At 41.9% G+C, this 22,564-nt stretch overlaps 1 protein-coding gene across 1 annotated transcript; it reads left to right on the top strand.

Moving 5' to 3' along the window:
* The first annotated feature begins 5,495 nt into the window (after positions 1-5,495).
* AGTR2 (angiotensin II receptor type 2) lies at positions 5,496-11,175 on the top strand. Its single transcript, XM_086918729.1, has 2 exons — positions 5,496-5,670; positions 9,353-11,175. Exon 2 carries the CDS (start codon positions 9,382-9,384, stop codon positions 10,516-10,518), a length of 1,137 nt encoding a protein of 378 aa, XP_086774855.1. The 5' UTR covers positions 5,496-5,670; positions 9,353-9,381; the 3' UTR covers positions 10,519-11,175.
* Positions 11,176-22,564: the final 11,389 nt, after the last annotated feature.

The following is a 22,564-nucleotide window of genomic DNA, read 5'->3' as shown; positions in this document are numbered from 1 at the left end:
TTTTTGCTCATGAGGAAATGTCACTCTTAGTTGTTGAAATGTCACTCATAATTACACTGAAAATATGAAAATGTCGCACATAGCAATATGAAACCTTGGCAGCTATGCATATGTACCTTGCAGATCACAAAGTGCATACAATGTAAATAGGTCAGTGTGTTACTGCTTCTGACAGAGACCCCTTTTGTTACTTAAAGTACAAGTGTAGCCCTGATTGCTATTCTATCCTATGAGAGTGTATGTTCTATGGTATGTTTACAATGGCAAGTGTTTACTATGGTGCACTGCTAATTACATTTATGCATATTGTGTGATGCTAGGAACTGTCCCTACCAGTAATTACTGGGTTGTGCGAACTGTAAGGTTTGTGACAACGGCCTGATGGCCAAGTGATTTATGTAATCCCTGTGAAGTCATGACAAGTGCCTATTGGCACAGTAATATATGTGATTGTGTTCTAACGTGTTTTTATGGATAATACAAAGGCTATTTTTTATAACCTTTTGTGGAGTTTCTTTTGTGATGTTCATAGTGTGTCACTGTGTGTGAGTGTGTTGCACAAACGCTTCACACATTGCCTCTGGGAGAAGCCTGACTGCTCTGCCAAGCAGACAAGTGGGTGAGCAGGGTTAATCATCTATGTGTAACTCCCTTGCCCTGACTAGAGTGATGTGTTCTTCCCTGCTTAGGTGCATACCCTAGCCAACCAGAAACCCCATTTCTAACAATTACCATAAGTGTGACTCATGTATTGAGACTTACCCACAGTAAAGGATCAAAAACCAGGTGATTCAAACTAAAAACTCCTTGTGCTCTGAATGGACAGAACCCATTTGCAACAGCAGCAAATAAGAGGCTGCTGAAGGGATCGGAGAGGGATGGGACAGGATTTCCATCCACCTGAACATACCTTATTCTCTTAGCAGCCTCCTATTTGTTGATAAGCCACAAAGGTAGGTTCAAGGTCACCTCTATGGCAGTGCGCTCGGTGCCACCTCACCGGGCCCGGACTCTGGGGGCAGGGCGCAGTGTTTTCAACTACAATTTGGTTTTAAAAAGCACCTGTTGCAGCGTTTCTTGCCTCCTGCAATTTTCTGGCAACCATAAAAACGTCAAGATAACTTTGGCGACTGGTGGACCTGATGCAGAGAGATCAGAGTTTTGTCTAGTGGAAGTTTTGACTCATCATAGAGTAGCGACAGAGATTAAAATGCTTGCTGCAAAGCATATGTACCTTGCAGATCACAAAGTGCATACAATGTAAATAGGTCAGTGTATTACTGATTCTGACAGAGACCCCTTTTGTTACTTGCAGTTTATATGTTTAAATCCTAACACAGAACAGTGAGCTACTAACTGTCATCAAAGAGCTGCATGCAACTGCAAGGTATAGATTAGAGTGTAATGATTTTTTCCCCAGTCTTTCATTATCCTAATGTTACAAAAAGGGTTTACTTGGGTAGAAATCAATTCTTATTAGTAAAGCCAAACCCCCAACCATGGTGTTACATTTTTAATTCTTAGTGTGTGATTCTCCAGACCAAGCACTCAAACTACACTGTCTACCAATAGGGATGTCCTCAACTTTCACCTTGAAAAGATAAACGACCACAACACCGCCACCCTCGTGGACAACCTCGCCAACCTCGGACTTAAACAACTAGTCACTTCCCCCACCCACATCGCAGGTCACACACTCGACCCCATCTTCACTTCCAGCAATCATGTCTCCTTCAGCCACACTACGGATCTCCTATGGACCGACCACAGCTGCGTTCACTTCACCTACAACAATCCGAAACCCATCAACCACTCCCAACCTACCCTGCAAAGAAACTGGAACAAAATCACCACGGACCAAATCTCCGCATCGCTCCTTCGAAACTCCCCAGCCCTCTCTTCTAACGCCAACGAAGCCGCCGCCAACCTCACCCTATGGTTATCCAACACCGCCGACACCTTAGCTCCACTGAAAAAACGTCAAAGCAAACCTGGCAGCAAGAAAGCCTCATGGTTCAACGATGATCTCAAGAAGTCCAAGAAGCTCTGCCGCTCCCTTGAAAAGGCCTGGAAAAAAGACCCAACCACCAGCACCAAGGACGCCTTCAAAAGCGCCACCCGCACTCACCACCAACTGATCCGAAAAGCCAAGAAAACAGCATTCAAGGATCGACTTGACAACAACGCCCACAACAGCAAGGAACTTTTCAACATCGTCAAGGAATTTTCCAATCCCTCGGCCAACTCCAACGACATCACCCCCTCTCAAACCCTCTGCGACTCCCTAGCCTCTTTTTTCCACAACAAGATTGCAGACATCCACAACAGCTTTGACAACCAACCCGGAAACCAACCCACCCTACCATCTGCTGACCATCTTCCCCCCGTGAACACCCTTAACGCCTGGAACCCAATCTCCACTGAGGACACCATCCGCCTGATGAATTCCATCCACTCAGGATCCCCCACAGACCCATGCCCTCACCACATCTTCAACAAAGCAGACTCCGTCATAGCACCGCACCTCCGAGACGTCATCAACTGCTCCTTCAACTCCGCTACCTTTCCAGAAGACTGGAAACACGCTGAACTCACCGCCCTTCTGAAAAAACCAACAGCGGACCCCACCGAACTCAAAAATTACCGCCCCATCTCGCTTCTTCCATTCCCGGCCAAAGTCATCGAGAAAGCCGTCAACAACCAGCTCGCCGCCTTCCTCGAAGCCAACAAATCCCTCGACCCCTCACAATCTGGCTTCCGAGCAAAACACAGCACTGAGACCGCCCTCATCGCAGCAACAGACGACATTCGAACTCTACTGGACAATGGAGACACAGTCGCCCTCATCCTCCTCGACCTCTCTGCAGCATTCGATACAGTCTGCCACAGCACCCTTCTACAACGCCTCAATAACATCGGAATTCAAGGAAAAGCACTTGAATGGATCACCTCGTTCCTCACCGGAAGAACCCAGAAAGTCCGCCTTCCTCCATTCAAGTCCGAGGCCTCTAAAGTCATCTGCGGCGTACCTCAAGGATCCTCACTCAGTCCCACCCTCTTCAACGTATACATGAGCCCCCTCGCGGCCATCGCACGCCAACACAACCTCAACATCATCTCTTACGCGGACGACACTCAACTGATCCTTTCTCTCACCAATGACCCCAGCACCGCCAAAACTAACCTACACGAAGGAATGAAAGAAGTTGCCGAATGGATGAAACAAAGCCGTCTGAAACTAAACTCAGACAAAACAGAGGTCCTCATCTTAGGTACATCCCCCTCTGCTTGGGACGACTCCTGGTGGCCGGAAGCCCTCGGAAAAGCACCCATCCCGACAGACCACGCACGGAACCTTGGCGTCATCCTGGATTCTTCACTCTCAATGAACAGACAAGTCAGCGCTGTATCCTCTTCCTGCTTCAACATTCTTCGCATGCTCAGAAAAACATTTCGCTGGATCCCCTCCGAAACAAGGAAAACAGTCACCCACGCTCTGGTCACGAGCCGACTGGACTACGGAAACACCCTCTACGCAGGTACCACCGCTAAACTCCAGAAGAAACTCCAACGAATCCAAAACGCCTCAGCCAGGCTCATATTAGACATCCCACGCAACGAACACATCTCTGGTCACCTTAAAGACCTCCACTGGCTACCCGTCAATAAGAGAATCACTTTCCGACTGCTTACCCACGCACACAAATCACTCTACGACATCGGACCAGATTGCCTCAACTCTCGACTGTCCTTCTACACCCCCTCCCGCCAACTACGTTCTTCCAGCCAAGCCCTCGCCACTGTACCTCGCATCAACAAGACCACCATGGGAGGCAGATCCTTTTCATACCTGGCTGCTAAAACATGGAACTCACTCCCCGCTTACCTTCGCCTCACCCAGAACCACCTAGCGTTCAGAAAGCAGCTTAAAACGTGGATATTTGACAAATAATCCTCCTCCCCTTCCTAAGCGCCTTGAAACCCTCTGGGTATGTAGTGCGCTATACAAATTTTATGACTTGACTTGACTTGACTTGACTTGACTCCTGCACCTTGCATTCCTATGTCTGATGTAATATTTCCTAAACACTGATTGACACACTTATGATTTGTTGTCTCTGTGTACTGTGTATGTGATGTAAAGTGTATGAGTGACGCTATAAAATAAATGCATGAGACAGAGTGTGGCTATGGAGACTTGAGGGACACTGTTGAAGGGTGGTAGTGAAGGAATCTGTGGAAAAGGAGGCCATTGGGTGGCCGCCAACAAACATTGTTGCAAAGGGCACCACCAGTGCTAAAGCCGGCCTTGAGTATGGCGATAGTCTTTGGTGGTGGATTGTGGCGAAGCCTATCATGAGCAAATGCCTGTCAAGTTTCCTGGAATACACTTCATAAGAGTACTGGGAGTGGATTGTGCAACGGCTGAAGGGGGCACTGGATCAAAAGGGGAAAGCGCAGGGGCAGGTATACTGGGGTAAAATGGCAGTCTATGTGTGGAGGTCTATTTTTTTAAAATGTTTACATCTGTGAAATGAAGTTGGCTAATGCCAAAGCTAATGAACAGCCTGTAAAACCAATTCCTAAAGCCAGCTGATCCACAGTAGCCAATGCCAGAAAGGGGCTGCCCAAAATACAGTTTCGGTATCTGTATATGATGCCTTAGTTTTGTTATTTGGTGTGTGGTGTGTGTGTTGTTTGACAGCATAAGCTCCAGCCAGACAGATAGAGCAGTCTGTAAACGAGACATAAAAAGAGTTCCCAAGTTAGCAGTGGAAAATGCAGCTCATCCAATCAGAGCACTATTAGATTGAAACACGCATGTGCAGGGGAAACAATTGGGAGGAAAGCTACTGAATCAAGAGCAGGCAACTGTAATAGACAACAAACCTATCCAATCATGAGCAAGGGTCTGACCCACAACCTACTCTATATATTCAGTAGTTGAAACAATAGGTTTGCCCAAAAAACTCACAAAGTTGGCTGTAACCGAGAACTAAAAATCAGCTTGAGCACACAAAATAATAGTGGTACTTTAGTAGCACAGAAAATATTGTCGCCCAGACTCTTTGACAAAAAATATATACTTAACAAAAGGCACTTTAAATCTAGATATCGCATTTTCTAAAAATGTATTGCAAATTACATATATCTAAATTAAATATATAATCAGATTAAAAACAAAAAACAGCGCCAGTATTTTCTTGCTTTCAGCAGATACGTTGGGCTTTAGAGATTAATAAAAGGATAACAAAAAGAACAACATCAAGATTTACGACAAAATAATACAAGTTCATAACCCTAAGCTCAATCAATCATGCGTGGGGGATGCAGCTTTCCGATGTTTCACATTGGCCCCAACATCGGAGTCGCCCATCTGGGCACGGGGTCCCATGTCCCAGTAAAAGTCATTAAAATGCTCAAAGGTTCTTTCTCGTGCATGATTTACAGCCCACAGCGAGCGACTCTGAGATGGAGGGGGTGTATCAAACTAATGTTTTTCTGCCAGACTATTTCTGGAAGACCTCCTTGTTTTTTTTTCCCAGGGTCAATATCTCCCCACGGTATAAACAGAACATTTAAGCTAGAGAAACCCGAATCCCTGTAATTATTTCGGAGAGCAGGCAGAGTGGAAGGAGGGACAGGCACGCCAATTCTGACCCGCTTCAAGTAAGTGTGTTTGCATGACTGTCGTGTGTCTTGGGAAGTTTGTGATTGCTTTTTGGTCGGATGGATGTACCGTGTCGTTTATCTGTGCCATAAAATTAACGTGTTAGCTACCATATAATACTTAAACTATGTGTTGGAGGGAGACTAACGCCATGGTGGCAACGAAAACAGCATGATTTAGTACTTTACTGGACCTGCTAAAAAATACGAAAGTTGTAGTCATACAATTGCTTCTTGCGTAATATCCATGTGTCAAGCAGAGCACTTATTGATTAACAATCACACAATTTAGATGATTTTATTTGCAAAGTTTGGAGGAGTTACTCTTCAAGTCTAAAACATCGTAAAATGACTGTTATCGCATACCGCATCCGTTGGTGCGTGTGTGCATTCTTCTTAGTCGCAAAACAAGCACATATACAATACACACACAGGTTCGCGTAGAATTCCTCAGAGATACATATGTCCGACATATTGATGAGAATGCCGTCGCTGAAAACAATGGGGCATATTATCAAGGAAGAACGTTAAAATTATCGCCGCTTTAGCGGCAGACAACTGTCGCTAAAGCAGCGATAATGTGCATGATAATACGCCCTTGAGAATTCCAAAGAAGCCCATGTTCTGAACATAAGCTTCTAATGGAATTCTCAAGGGCGTATTATCAAGCCCATTATCGCCGCTTTAGCGGCAGTTTCCTGCGGCTAAAGCGGTAATACTTTTAACATCCTTCCTTGATAATATGCCCCCATATTTATTGTGACAAGCTATAATTATACTTGCAAACAACACACGGTTTATTTCGCTTAATAACACAAACAATACTGGAGCCTACAAAAGGAGTAATCTCTCTCTCTCCATCCCATTCCCGACCCACCGGGTGTTTGGTATTTTGATTCCTGGCACATCGGTAATCAACAGTACTTGGTAGCACACGAAAAAAACAACCACATATATATTCTTTATGTTTTGGTATATAGGTTCTTTTTTTAATTGTTTTTTTGCATTTAGCATTTCTATGGCGCGTTGCAGCCACTGCCGTGCTCTCTTGACCCGCTGAGCAGTCCTTGAATACTTCACCGCAGGGCAGTCGTGTCTGTGTACTGGGGAGGGAATGTGCAGTGTGACCGTGGTAGCAAACATTAGGTGTAGTGCCTAGAGCCGGAGGGGGGCTCCTGTCCCGCTCTGGCGGACTTGGCACTGTCGCTAGGCTTGCTGATGAAGCAGAAATGTATCAAACTTTAGCAACACGCACTTCGGCCTGGCAGTATTTCTACTTTAATGGAGTCTGCTCGTATGGCAAGTACTGATTTCACTCTAGCGGCGAAGTGCGATTTTTGTGTTCAAAATGTTTTTATTGAAGTTTATGCAACACAAGAAAACGAAGTGCGATTTTTAATACAGAAAGAAGTGACACCGACCAATGTATGGTTCTTTTTAACCCTGGGATGTACTGGGTGTTTTATGCATTAGCGGCTTGCATACATTAATGGGTTTTATTGGTAGTGCTTAATAGAAAACACCACAACATATGAATGAACTCTCAATATTTGCACCATTATCAATAGCTTCTGAGCTTCTTATCGATCTCCTGGAACTAATTAACTGAGGGGCATATTACCAAGCAATAGCGATAATTATCGCTATTGCTTGGTTAGAGACAAAAATTTACCACTGAGCTGCGGCGATTTTTACCGCAAATAAACCCTGGTATTACCAAGGTTTATCGCAAATGCGATAAAAATCGTCGCAATGCATGAATATCGCTGAAAAGTCCGCGATATTCATGCATTACCGAGCTAATGCTCTTAGCCATGTTATCCACCTCCCATTGGATAACATGGCTAAGAACTGCTCCTGGGCAGGTGTTAGCTTTTGGAGATATTGGCGCTTAGCGCGAATATCTCCAAAAGTTGGTAATAGGAGATAGCGATGTTAGCGACTGTTTTCAGTCGCTAACATCTTGGCACACCCACTTTGCATGTCATTAGTGATAAATATCACTGACATGCAAAGTGGGGCCCAAGATGGTCGCTATCTCCTACTAGCTGTCGCTAACTGGTGTTAGCGACAGCTAGGTAATAGGGAGATAATTTTATCTCCGCTTTCTTGGCTTTTAAAGTCAAAAAAGCGGAGATAAACCTTTGATAATATGCCCCTGAGGGTCATATTATCAAGAACAATCTATAAAATGATCGCCGCTTTATCGGCAGGAAACGCCGCTAAAGCAGCGATAATGGGCATGATAATATGCCCTTGTGAATTCCCATATTAACCCAGGTTAACACCAGAACCTGGGCTGCTATGGGAATTCACAAGGACATATTATCAAGCCCATTATCGCCGCTTTAGCAGCAGTTTTGCTGCCGATAAAGCGGCGATAATTTTATCGCCTGTTCTTGATAATATGCCCCTATATGTGTAGCTTTAATAGCATGAAGATAGGGGCACATCTGGAACAGAGCCACATCTGGAACTGAGCCACACACAAATCGTTCCACAATTTAAATCGCTATAAACAATGGTTTATGTTTTGTTATGTAATTTAAACTTACACACATCGAAGTTGCTTGGCGCTAAGAGCAATGACTTTCACTAAAAGTGGAAGGCCCAAATGAACATAAATAATGATGTATGTTAATTTGAAAATCGCTTTGAAAAAAACAGTTTTTAATGTTTTCTTAGTAATGAAAGAGAAGTGAGTAGTTGCAGATCTTAGCCGAAGCTACTGAAAAAATCCTTTCTCCAAAAGAAGTTCTTGTTATTTTAGGGGTTTTAAGCAAAAATTATCTTGAAGAATACAAAAAGCGGTGAAGAACATGAACATAGAATTCAGGGGCATATTATCAACAAGTAGCGCTATTTATCGCAAAAAAGGCGTAGCGACGATTTTTTTTATCGCTGCCTATCGCTGGATATGTTAGCGGAGAAAACATGCTATTAGCAACGTTTTTCTCCATTGTGCTAAAATATCCAGCGATAGCGGCGAAATGCGTGAATATCGCTGAGAATACAGCGATAGTCACGCATTAGCGACGGAATGCTCTTAGCCATGTTATCCACCTCCCATTGGATAACATGGCTAAGAACTGGTCTGGGCAGGTGTTAGTATTTGGAGATATTCACGCTTAGCGCGAATATTTCCAACGCTACGCCTGCCTTGCTAATAGGCGATAGCGACGTTAGCGACTGCTTTCAGTCGCTAACTGGTTGGGTACGCCCACTTTGCATGTCATTAGCGATAAACATCGCTGACATGCAAAGCGGGCCCCAAACCGCTCGCTATCGCCTAAAAGCTGTCGCTAACATCAGTTAGCGTCAGCTTGCTAATAGGGCGATAGAATTATCGCCGCTCAGCGCCTGAAAAAGGCCGCTAAATCGGCGATAATTGCCTATCGACCCCCTTGGTTATATGCCCCTCAATGTTGTTCCATTAATAGGATACACATGGTGCAGTAGGACTTTAAATGTCACCAGAGGGATCCACGTGCATTGCCTTTTTGTAGTCATCAAAGATATAAGAATTATATATTTTTACTGCCAATATATCTTGTCCAAGAAATATGTATGTATGATTGTATCTCCCTTCAAACCATTTTCAAATATTACTTATAATAGATTGAATTCAAATTCCCCTGCTACTTGTCACGTGTCTAAACATTTCCCAAATCTGATTTTTCAGGCAGCATATCATGCAAAGACTCGGTGCATATGGACTTCCAACAGGGATTCTCCACTTCTGCTCCAGATATGTCCAGCAGTAACTACTCCTTCCTCACTGCCAGCGAAGAAACTTGGAAGGATCTGCTTTCAGTATCCACAAATGCCTCAGTGGACCAGTCATCCCCCACGCCCTGTCACAAAAGTATGCCAGTGGATTACCAATTCGAGCTGATTCCTGCCATTTATGGAATTATCTTCGCCATTGGATTTGTTGGAAATTGTGTGGTAGTAACAGTGCTCTGTCTCCACAATGGCCCAAAGTCAGTAGCAAATCATTACTTTTTCAACTTGGCAGTAGCCGACTTGTTATTTTTAGCCACTCTCCCCCTGTGGGCAACCTACTACGCTGTTGGCTACAACTGGCTCTTTGGATCTGTGATGTGTAAAATTTCGGGCTCCATTTTATGCCTCAACCTATTTGCAAGTATATTTTTCATCACCTGCATGAGTGTGGACCGGTACTGGGCCATTGTTCATCCCTTCCAGTCACAAGGGCGGACGTTGCATCAAGCTTATGTGGTGACTGGATTGATTTGGGGGTTGGCTTGTCTGGCCTCTCTTCCTACCTTTTATTTCCGTGAAATACAGTACATTGAACATCTTCGAGTTAACGCATGTGTGATGGCGTACCCTGTGGAGAGGTACTCCGACTGGTGCGCGGGTGTAGCTTTAGTAAAAAACTTGCTTGGATTTTTTGTTCCTGTGTTGATCATCATGACTTGCTATCTGAGAATAGGAAAGCATCTGATGAGTTCTAAGTCACCTGGGGAAATTAGCTACAGAAGAGACAAGGTCCTCATTATGTGTGCGGCCATTTTTGTGGCCTTCCTAACATGCTGGCTTCCATTCCATGTCCTAACGTTCTTAGATGCCTTGTCGAGAATGGACATCATCATAAACTGCCAATGGATAGACACTATCGACGTGGCTATGCCCTTCAGCCTCTGCATGGGGTTTGCAAACAGTTCCATCAACCCCTTGTTGTACGGCTTTGTGGGCAACCAGTTCAAAGACAATTTCAAAGACATCTTTCAGCCAAGGTCTCCTCAGTTTTTAAACAGCCAGCAGTGCTCCTCGTCAAGGAAGGGCAGTTACCTTAAAGAAGCAGGGCCCATGCAACTATAAGGCTGCAAGGAAAAAAAGACGTTCAACACTAGTTTGTTGATTAAAGACTAAAGACTAATCTTTCTTGTGCTTGCACCTCAATTTAGAGCAATATGTCGGTTATTCAACTCCTGATCTGTTGCTCCGTGTGTCCGAAATCCGTGTAATAAATCCTATTTAGTCACAGATGTTTAATTCTTGAGTGAAAAAAGTATACACTTGTCTATAATGACATTGGTGGTGGTATACAAAAGACACACAACATAATGTTCTCCGATTAGAACTTGCAAAAAATATTGGAAAGATTCATTATTTTATTTTATGTATTTAATATTCTGCAGAAAGATATGATGTGATGGGAAGGGAAGGAAAGGTGAGAGCAGCTGCCTTGTTGAGCTGATTTGTACGTGACACGCTTACATTTTGCAACCGGAGAAAAAGTGACCTGTCCAGAATCACATTATTTTTTGATCAACCCAAGCAAGCCATGATTAGAACCGTGGGTTATTGACTGCAAAGTCAGAAATAGAGATGTGCAGAAAACATGACACACGTCCTCACATTTTATCTGTGCATTCTTTAGATATTTACGTTGATGTATTTTGACTTATTTTTCAGTTGGGTTTACGATTTAACAAATTCTTGATTATTTATAAAACATGCGATGTTTTAAAATCCTCTTTTCTGATTGTTGAATATGGTTCATTTTTTTCATGACTGGATAGGAAATCGTCGAACGGGCCACTAAGGGATGGTCGTTAAATGCTTGGACTGGCCACAAGATGTAGATATGTTTGTTGTATGCAAAGAGTGGCGCTCTATTGGCAGATGTGAGATAATATGGCAGTCAGGGCATCCTGTGACACAGATGCCCATCCAATTAACAGATTGTCATCATAAGTAGGCAGGGCTCTCATATAAGCTTGTGTCGCCCATATGCACAGTTAGCATCTCATACCCAGATTTAAAAAAACATAACTTTTATGTAAAAACAATTATACAAATAAAAAAACACATTATCCTATACCCATTAAAACATTTCAGTAAAATAAATACATATAGAGAACTGCCATCGCAATATGCATATCTACAAAACATGGGTGTTCACCTTGCTTCTTCCTAATTACAATTTCAAAAGTCGCGACGATTTGGTATCATGCAAGATGATAAACAGATCAATGTTTTCTGCTCTGTTTGCATACTCTTCACACATACATCATTATTATGCTTAGTATGTGCAATACTTGTGTCTCGTCAAATGTTTTACCTGTTTTATACAATTCAAGTAAGTCATTTATCTAAGTCGTAATGTCTTCCTTCATCGTTTAGTAAGTGCAACTTCAAAAATACCTGAGGTTCCTGGATCATGTTGGATCATAAACAAATCAATCTTACTTGGTGCCTTTTTATACTCTTCACATCTATATTGATTTGCTTATTCCGTGTAATCATAGTTGTTTGTCAAGTTTAGTAATATTTTATATACTTCAAATGAGTCCTGATGTCTGCCATCTGAATATAAAGAGGCGGTTATACTCACTGTATTTCTGATTGCTCATACACATGCTCCCTCATATGTAGTATATATAGTACCTGTATCTCTAAGAATATTTTGTTCACCTCATCACTGTCTTTTGCAATTTTCCTGATCTGGAATTTTTGCAGTGAGAGAAAGAAGGTACCCTAATTATACGCAGATCAGAATATGTGCCCACCTCTTTAAAGTGTGTTTATTGCAGCCTTCAATTGTATTAGTGTTGTACATCTAATTCTGATAAATTACCTTATTCTTTAATATAGTAAAGAGACGATCATTTAGAGAGGTCGCTTAAGATATAAAAAATATAAAAATACAGGAGAATGATTAGATGGATTTTTAAATCTTTGATTATAGTACAACCCGCTCTAGAAAACATTCATACCTTTTTTTTTTATAATCAATGTTAACAAAAATACACCAGTGATGGGAAAGCCTCCTTATTTGACCCCTCTTTTTCTCGGCCACTGCTTGACAGATCACCCAAAACTTTTCATGCACAACAAAATTCACTGTGGCACTTTGTGAAGAATCGTCAAATGACGCCAAAGATATAGGCAAGTCACACAAAGATTTTCCTATATATATATCTATATATTTATATTTCACAGTGAGAGAAAAATAAAAGTCCTGGCTGGTATGGGGTCAGGATGGAGGTTATACTTGCATAGAACTGAGAAATAGAGTGTGAATCCCATTAAACATCTGAATTTCTCAATCCACTCATCTTCCTAGTAGTCTGGTGGTTCTTGGCCTTTGTCCCACTAGGGATGCATTTACCCTTGTAGCAGTCTGGTGGATCCATTCGCCTAGGGCCATGCTGCTTTGGTTTGACACCTACTCAGATATTCCATTAATCACTCAGCTCCTCTGATTCAATTGCATTTCTGGGTCCCTTTTTCTCATTGATTTGTTGCAGTCTCATATGTTTCAATTTGGGTTGTGTGCATTTTCTGCTTCCATTACATATTTGCTTTCACACATACTCCATTTTCTGATCTACTCATGTCTTTTAGTTCCCTAGTGATTTTAATTGGGCCTGGGAGGTAAACTCCGCTCCATTCACAGAATTTGCCCCACTTCACACTCTGCCGAGCACGCAGAGTTGTAAAAAACTCCACAGAGCATAGTTTTTCCTTGCTCGCGCTCACAAACTTGAAGGCTAGACCGCCTGCCAGTGAGATTTCTCAACACAAGCGGTCGCGGATGGTCGCAACCGCTCGCATTGAGAAATCATCTGTTTGCGTTGAGGAAGCTGCCGCTTGAGTAGAAAATCTACTCGAGCGGCAGAAAGAAGCAGCACCCTTTTGAGCTGCGCATGGTGCAGTTTGTGCTGATTTTCCAGTGCGGGACAAACACCCAACGCTAATCATCAGTGCGAATGGCTCAACCTAACGCACTCCGCCGCCTGTGGAACTCAGCGTAGCGGAGGAGTGTATTTGGTCACTTTGCGAACTCCACCCGACCTAATTTTAATAACCACCTGTCACAGTAATGTAGCTAAAATATCGACTTTCAAAGTATTGTGAAGGTAAATGTACATAGGTTTTCGTATCCCCCATAAGTCTCTGTAGTTCATAGGTAAGTATGGATTTGCTGTTCTTAGCTTCACATGTAGATATGGAGTTAAGAAAAGTAAATCTATACGTACAGTACTGTCTACGTCCATATTTTGGTCATGATATTTTGGCAGGCCTAATTTTCATCTTAGATATTTTGACTTACAATATCTAATCAATATCTAATCAATACCTGGCTCCTTTTCATCTTTTAATGTCATTCCCTATCCCCCATAAGTCTCTGTAGTTCACTTCCTTGTACAGTAACGAAACGATTTCCTACTCTTGAGTCTTTCTTCTCTACTACCCTTCGTGTCTTTCTTCACTCCTAGCACCTGTTTTTTTTTCTTTGTCCTTCTTTTTTCTCTTCTTATACCAGCTTCTTTCCTCATTATGCCTCCTTGTCCTTTCAACGGCCTGTCTATTTTTTCCGTCTGTCTAGCTATATCATTCTTGTTTTTCCTTTCATTTACATGTTCTGTTCTTTAAATATTTACTTATTTCGTGCATTTTTAATTGATAATTTAATGAATTTAATTATCCAAAAGGGTGGATAGACCCGATTTGCATAGGTATGCATCCCAACTTGATATGAAAGATGCTACTGCACAATCCAGGTTTTGTCCGCTTTCATTTACCATGTGGTGCTAAAAGATCTTCACATGATGTGGAGCTTTACTCTTGTCTTGCATGTGATTAGGTGGCCTGAATTTGAAACCATTTATAATTTCTCCTCCATATTCATGAATTTTTTTTGCTGTTTTGAGATGATTTATCACGAATTCCACTAAAGTTCTGGCTAATGCAACTCTTTTACATACTTGCTCTGTTTAAATCGCTGCTAAAATTGAAAGTTGATTTACGCTTAAACTGAATAGCAGTTCAGGAGGAGTCATCTGCTGAGTCCCTTTGTTTAGGCATGGGTAGGAATTAACGAGTAAATTTACTCTGACCGATAGTTCAATGTAATGAAAGTGCCAGATCTCCACCCACACAGAACACTTTTCCTTCTATTCTTCTGATTTGCCTTTTCATACTATACTATTCGATCATCTCTCCTAGGAAGGAGAAAATTCCATATAGTTGTGGGAATGACATTCGTAGACGGCACGTACAACCAAGCCAAGTACTGTTTAATAAAAGACATTGCCTCTTGCCAAGAAGCAGATGGTTTGTTGGCTTCGAGGGCAGAACACAGTGTTCTCAATGTCCGTGTCATTGAGTATTTCATCTACTTTTGTCAACAGCCGTTGTTTTAGCATTTGCTCTCAAGTTAATTCTTTCCTTATGGTGGTTCCCAGAACACTAATTGCCAGTAAAGCATACTTAGGGGCATATTTAAATATTTAAATATTCAGAGCTGCGCCAAATTTGAAGCGCCGTGCTCTGCTATTTCCAAAACGCAGGGGTGCGCCATATTTACTACAGTACAGCGCATCCCTGTGTTTTCCCTAGCAATGGAACTAAAATTAGCTACCTAGCACCAAAGCAGGCACCCTTGCACCATAGAGCATGGGTGCCTGGGTTGCAGGGAATGATTATTTATGCAGAATGCAGCACACATAGAAGTAGCAAATCGTCATTATTTAATGATCGTTTATGTGCAGGAAGGGACACATTCCTACACATAAACAATCACTGATGGCATTTTGCAGCACACATAGAAAAAGCAAAAAACAAGGAGAAATAAAAGCATTTATCCTTATTTCGCCATTCTAATGGCTTCTCCTGCACGGCATTAGTTTTTCAAGCCTTGCTCAGATTTATAGATCCTTGTAAATCTAGGGCAGGGTAAAAAAGCAATGGGTGTTGCGGTGAAAAGCCTACAGCAACACCCATTGCTTGCTCCTTTCATGCAGATACCTGTGCGAACACGTACCATGTTTACAAAGAGGCGTTAAGCCACAAAAACTGGCATAACACCACTTTGTAAATCTAGAACAGGGCATTGCATCACAGGAACCTCGATAAAAGTGGCGTTCCTGTGGTTGAAATGTTCTTCTAAATATGCCCCTTTATCTTCTATTAGAAGACTAAAGAAAAAGTGGGGCATATTTACCAATAAATGTCAGACCGCAGAGCTGCACCAAATTTGGCAGCGCCACGCTCTTACATTTTTAAAACACAGGGATACACTGTTTCCACAAGAATAAAGTGCACCCCTGTTTTTCCCCTGGCACTGGTGCAAGAAAAGCTGCCGAGCGCTATCTCAGGTACCCTGCCACCATGTTTTAACCCCTTCCATGCTCATGACAAGGTCAACTCGTCATGGGTGTTACCTGCGCTGTGCTTATGACGAGTTGACCTTGTCACAAACAATGGTAAAATTGAAAGCTCAGCACAGGAGGGGAAAACCCCCTAGCAGCCAATTAAGGAGGCCTGCAATACAGGGACACCTTCCAGCACATAAACAATCAATAATAGCGATGTACAGAACACATAGAAAGAGCAGAAAACATGGAGAAATTGATAATTTCTCCTCGTATCACCATTCTAATGCCTGGTATTTAATGGCATTAGTTGTTGGTGCTGCCTCAGCCTTTTAAATCTGAGGCAGCATCAAAAAGCAATGCAAATTGTGGTGGAACGGCCAAAGCAACACCCATTGCACGCCCCTTTGCCGTAGAGGACTGTGTTGGAAAGGGGCATATTTACAAGGTGGCTTTTTACACATAGTACTGGCCCTGGGCCAGTTAGCAGAGCCCAGAGTACAGTCGAAGTCATTTAGCACCAGTATCTTTCAGCAAAGAAATGGGGTGGAACATAATATACATAGTAGTTGCAAAAGCAACTGTCGAGGTCAGGTTAAGGACAATAGTCATTGCCGTAGTTTATGATGTTCAGACACTAGTAGTCACCCAACAGCAAACATTGTCAGCAGTAGCTCAAAGCATCAGGTAAAGGAGTGAAAAGCACAATCAAGTGCTCATGGTATTGTAGGGGGAAAAGAAGAACGCCTCTCCAGCTAGGACTACATATTATTATAAACCTAAAAACATATGCATCCATGCTTCTGTAGGTGAAATCATCTAGACCCCAATAGGGATGAATCTTCAGATGGACTGTCGCCTCTACCTTCAATTCCCATGGTAAATGCACAGGATGAAATGATGGTATCTAAATTGTTGTAAAGTATTCATATAACTGTTGCATACTAGTGAGGTTCTCATGAGAATCTCTGCAAACCTATTCTGTAGGCTGTTTTGCTTACCAATGAACTATTCTATAAAATTAAACAATTTTTATTCACAGTTTCCTGGTTAGATCATAAGACTTAAGCTTCTGCTGAATATTATTGGTTTTTAATACACTGTCATTTATTCTAACATTCTACAAAGCATTTATGTAAAGCTTAGACAAATTCATCTAAAACGCAATGGAATCATATGGTGTGAGGAGAGAAAGAAAGACATTTTTAAAACACCACATTTCACAGTAATGATGAATTATATTGGTTTAAATCAGCTTAGTCAGTATTTTCTAAGAAGACATCTATTCTATTTAATATAAGCAGAACAAAGAGAAAAAGAATAAATGAGGCCTACTCAGGCCTAGGTAAAATATGAAAGAAATGAAAGCTTTCTGCTAAAACAATAATGCTGGTTGTTAACATATGCATGTTTAAGCAAAGCACGTGTCCTCTATATTCAACTTTAATAGACATTCTTCATTTTATAGTCTAGGTAAACGTCAGCTTTAATATGAGGTTATTTTGATCTAAGTGTTCTACTTTATCACTAGTACTCTTAACTCATGTTGCAGTCTGCATGGTGTATTATTCTCCCATCAACAATGTGCTTGCATTGCAAAGCATGAGAGACAATTTTGCATCTCAAAAGTGCACTTGAACATTCATACTAAATTCTTTATTTTGCAGCTGCATTGTATACAGAAAACAATCATTTTTGTTTTTACTTCAGCAGATGTTAAGACTTAAAACGCAAGCCATACCTTCAGGTTTTGCTAGCATTTGTTGATGTGATAGTTAGCACTTTGCTCTATGTAGAAAGCCTGAGCCTGATTAGAAAAGTAGCACATTGCTTATCAACTGGTCTGAGGACTGTGTCAACTCACAATTGATCTGGGATGGGTTCATGTACAACTCATTGAATGCCATGAACAGTCCAGGTGATCCTTGAATGATAAGGAATGTGAACCACTGCCTTTGGAGTCTTTAATTAATTTATTCAATGGAGACTCCAGGTGGGCCTCGACCTTGCGTGGATACCATGAGACCAGTGCATAAAGTGTCCAAATGTCTGCATGAGGAGCGCATGATCACTGCGTGTACTGTGTTTGCTGTGCCCTTATTGGCTATATGTTCCTAACTTATGTGGCATCTGACTTTATGGAGTTTTGGGAGCACGCGTATCCATCCGGTCAGAACCAACCATCTGGAGGAAAATGTGACAAAAACAAAAATCATGTCCATCTGCAATCAACCAGGACAGGCTGCCACATTGGTTTTAAATGATGGCGGACTTGAATCAGTACATGATCATAAATACTTTGAGTTGTACCTCGATTCTAGAGGAAATTTCTTTTACCAAAAACAATAAGTAATAAAAAAAAGGGGCTTGCGTTATTCCACACCTCTACCATCTTGGAAATAAAACTGGATGGGCCATCCTTTCAACCACTGATAACAGTCATCTCTGCCAAACCACTACTAACCATCACCTACAATAGCATGGCCATGGGATCTTTCTGGATATTTCCTCCTGCGGGGTCAGGCACAATCCTTCTGTCTCAGAAGGCAGTCAGTCTTCTAGGAACATGAAGGAGATCATAAGCTCCTCTATCTGGACAGTGGATAAAATAAAGAATAACACCTTCAGGTGAGTGTTTAACCTACCCCAATGTGCATCACCAGCTATTTAGAATTTCAGCAGGTCCTCCTCCGAGCCTGACCAGATGCAGAGCACGTCATCTATACATCTCTTCCAGAGACGTAAATTGTTCTGGGAGGGGTTGTTATTAAGATAGATGACATGCTCCTCAACCTGCCTCACGTAGATACCGGCCAGGAGAATCGGATGACAACCGATGATGAGACAGGGGCCTGTCTGGAGATTACATACCAGTTACCCCGTTGGTGGTGTTTCCGTGAGGTGTCATTCGTTTCTAGCACATTTTTTCTAAGTAGAAACTTGGTCTAACACTGATGGTGTGCATGTCTGGTACTGATTAGAGGTGTCAGACATTTTTTTACATGGTTGTCTGTGTAACTGTCAAGGAAGATTGGCTTTTTATTTCAAATTAAAGAAAACTATGGGTGAGGTGCAGTGAATTGTCCCCTTATGAGAATAAAATTACGTTGGGGAAGATAATAGTTATCAGTACGTATAGACTGCTCTATTATTTAAGTAACTGAGTGACAATTAGCGTCCTTTTGGCAGGGTTTTTTGTTGTTGATTAATGTCTGAGTGGAGGGCGACCCAGTCCAATTTTTCCCTCTAAGCTCCTATCTAGGTTAGACATTCCTTCTGTCGCTCAGAAGGCAGTCAGTCTTCTAAGCACATTAAACAGAGCAGAAACTGCAGACTTCATGTGACGCTTGTTAGTCTCAGATTGCCATCAATCACTAGATCTCAATGTTGCTGTGGGAACGACGCAAGAATCTACTTCCCCCATTGACAGTGCAAAACATATCCTGTGACTGTGTGCAGCATTAATGGCAAAGATGGAGGAAAGTATGTGAGAGAAAAGACACATGAGACGTCATAGCTTTGTAGAAGTCCTCTCTTATTTTCTCAGGTTTTTTATAGACGGAACACAAGGCTACTCTTACATCAACCCAAAATGCACAATTATTTTTAACTTACCCAGATTTGATGTGAATGGTTACATCCAACAGGGAATTATACAAATACAAATTTTACTTTAGAACCCTAGCAATATGCTAAATTTTCAACACAGTACTGTTATTTTGTTACAGACAAACAATACTTTTATTTTGTTACAGTCAAAAGAATAGTCATGAGACTGGACTTGTTCTGAGGTCCTATAGCAGATCTTAAAGTTACACAACTTGAGATAATTTTCAGAAACAAAGGTTTCGTCAAAATAACAGTACGTAGGAGCAAGGGGCAGTTCAAAATTCCAATAGTTGTTTCACATTCCAAAGAAATAGATCCAACTATCCCTAGCTACCCAGTAACCCGAGGCATTTGAAGACAGCATTGGAAGATGTTGTCATGTAGGTCCTAAAAATGCATAGGATCGATGTGTTTAGACAACATAAACTAAAGTATTGGTGTCCAAACTGATTCCAGACACCCCCAAAGGGTATGTTAGCCTTTAGACCAGCTAGCTCATAGTGCCACCATAAGCCCTCTAACCTTACCAAGGAGCGACTAGTTTCTGGCAACTTCCGAACATGACAACCCTGGATTCTTCAGGGATCGTGGAAACAGTGCAGTACTTTTTGCTCAGTCAATCGTGCTCACTTAGTCTCAGAGAGATACATAGAACAAACGATGGGGGCGTTTTTAATAAGCATTTATTGAACCAGCCTCCTTCTAGTATAAATCATGTTTGCTGCGACAATCCTTAGACAGAAGCAGATGTATAAGATTGCAAGCACCAACAGAGTAAATAAAAGGTACAATTTTACCACGGTGCTATAGTTACATGACAATAATCAACTGTTCTCCTACGATACAAACCCTACCTAAGTGTGCCTAGAATGTATGTGGGTGTAAATCCACTAATCCCCTAGGAAAGAGCCAACCCCATTACCTGATGGGAGAGAACGAAGGATCCTATCTGGGCCTCAACTTGGACACCCCGCAAGGGATGTCAGACTACTGCGTGTTGTAGCTTCTTCATGCAGGGACCTAGGTATCTAATGTCAGTGTAGAATCTTCTCATCTGCTTATCTAGTCTCTGTATGGTGCTTTTATACCATGAAGATAGAATCGGGTTCCTTACACAATTTATATGTTGGGAGTACGATTATGCAAATGAGCCTAGAACAATACCTGCAACTATGCAAAGCAGTCCTTTCGCCCTAGGATGAAGATTACCACGACTTTTACACAGAGTATATTCATGCTGTATGTACATAATGTGCAGGGACTTTTCTAAGAATCCTCATGCATAATAAATGAGGCTAGTTTCGAGGAAACTGATAGACATTTATTCAGCACATAGCTGGTTAAAATGTCAGTGTTAAAACTGCTATGCAGAGCGAGGTGGTCCAAATGAAGGTAAATGGTTGGGTGGCTGTCTAGGCCTAGGTTGGGGTACATTGAGTTACATAACAACGTTAAATGGTTTCAAGGATGGAACAAACACCTTTGAGATGACCCTGCAGAAAGAATGTCAAGAAGCATTGCAAATTGAACACTTCTGGGAAGATAATCTTGACTGGAGAGCCAGGAACACAGGCAAAGAGCTTAATCCAAACAGAGAGACACTGATGAGGAGCAGAAGGCAAGCACAGCCTATTTCTTATCAATGGAGAAGAAAACCAACCACCAGGCCACACCTTGGGAACTACTTTTATCAACTGGGAAATCCTTAAATCTTGAACTAGATCCTAGAATCCTGCTGTATACTGACGCTCAGAAGTGACAATTAGTCACAGCTTTTGGGGTGCCTGGATAGCGACAAAAATAACTGTGTTGGTACTGGAGGGTGTGGGTGGTAACAACTGGGCAGCGCTCATGTGATGGCCACAATCCTTGGTGGCATGACACCTGTCACACAGGGCGGATGACATACTGAGTGGAAAGGCCGTCCATGAGAGGTGAAAGAGGTGGACAGTAAAGGCCCGAATGGATGGGAGCTGATATGAGCACCACAGGAGGAAAGATGAGCAACTGTGCCTTGCCATGACCAGAAGAATAAAGGCCAAGACTTTTCCTGCAGCTAACTAGTTGATGGAGAAAGAAAAACTCAAAAAGAATATTAGAAAAGGGAACCCAAGTTGGCTGAGGTATGCACTCAGGCCAGGCGGGAACCACCACTCTAGTCAGGGTAAGTTAGACACACAAAAAGATAGCCTGTGCATACTCTGGGGTAGCTTGGCACAGATCAGTTAAGCTTATCTACAAAGGCAATGTGTAAAGTATTTGTGAAACACACACAAGAAGACAATGATAACACCACAAAAAGACTTCACACAGGGTTAAAAATATAGATTCGATTTAAAACAATAACACAATACCAAAATGACAGAAATCCAATAGGTTGAACCAGATTCATGAATTTTCAAAGAATAAACCAAATACAGTGCTTAGAAGTCAGTCAGTCAAAATATCTTTATTCGGCTTATTTAAAAACCATACAAAGAGACGAAGGATAAAATGCACTTCATACAGGATTTTCCATAATACACATAATATTAAGTATTAACAACAAATTTTAAAATTGTAACAAACAGTTAAAAAGTTGTTTGACATAGATAACTAATCTTGGCAAACGGCTTACGCCCTTGTTTAACATAGATAACTAATCTTGGCAGACATCTTTCGCCCTTGAGGCGGCTACCAGAAATTTGGCAAAGCAAAAAGTTATGTGAGGGTTAGGTAATAAATGTAAGAAGAGCAAGGCCGGTCTCACCTGTGTGAAGCCGGCTTCTTTAAGAATTGGTAACAAAATTTTTTTCCTTGGCTCTAAATATAACCCACAAAACATAACAAAATGCATTGTATCCTGAACTGAGAACTGGTCACAGCTACAGGGCGGAGCTGATTCTGGCTTCTGCCAATTATTAAAGGAACCCAAGTAAAAATGCAACAAATTAAATCTAAATTTGGTTAAAAGAAACCTGTGGAAGGGAATTGTGACGAAGCCAAGGTATGGTGCAAGTGATGGCGAACTGACCAACAGACAATGATCCCTAACTGCCGGTTTTACTAGTTCACGTTCTTCACGGCATGCTTCCTTCCTTCCCATGAAAGACTTTTTTTACAAAATCAAGATCTTGGTTTCTAATATTCTCCGGGGAGGTAAAAAGCTCCGG

Source organism: Lissotriton vulgaris, chromosome 4_1 (assembly GCF_964263255.1).
Source record: "Lissotriton vulgaris chromosome 4_1, aLisVul1.2, whole genome shotgun sequence".
Lineage (NCBI taxonomy): Eukaryota > Metazoa > Chordata > Amphibia > Caudata > Salamandridae > Lissotriton > Lissotriton vulgaris.
Note: the sequence above shows the minus strand (reverse complement) of the source record. Positions and strands in the feature narration are given on the sequence as shown.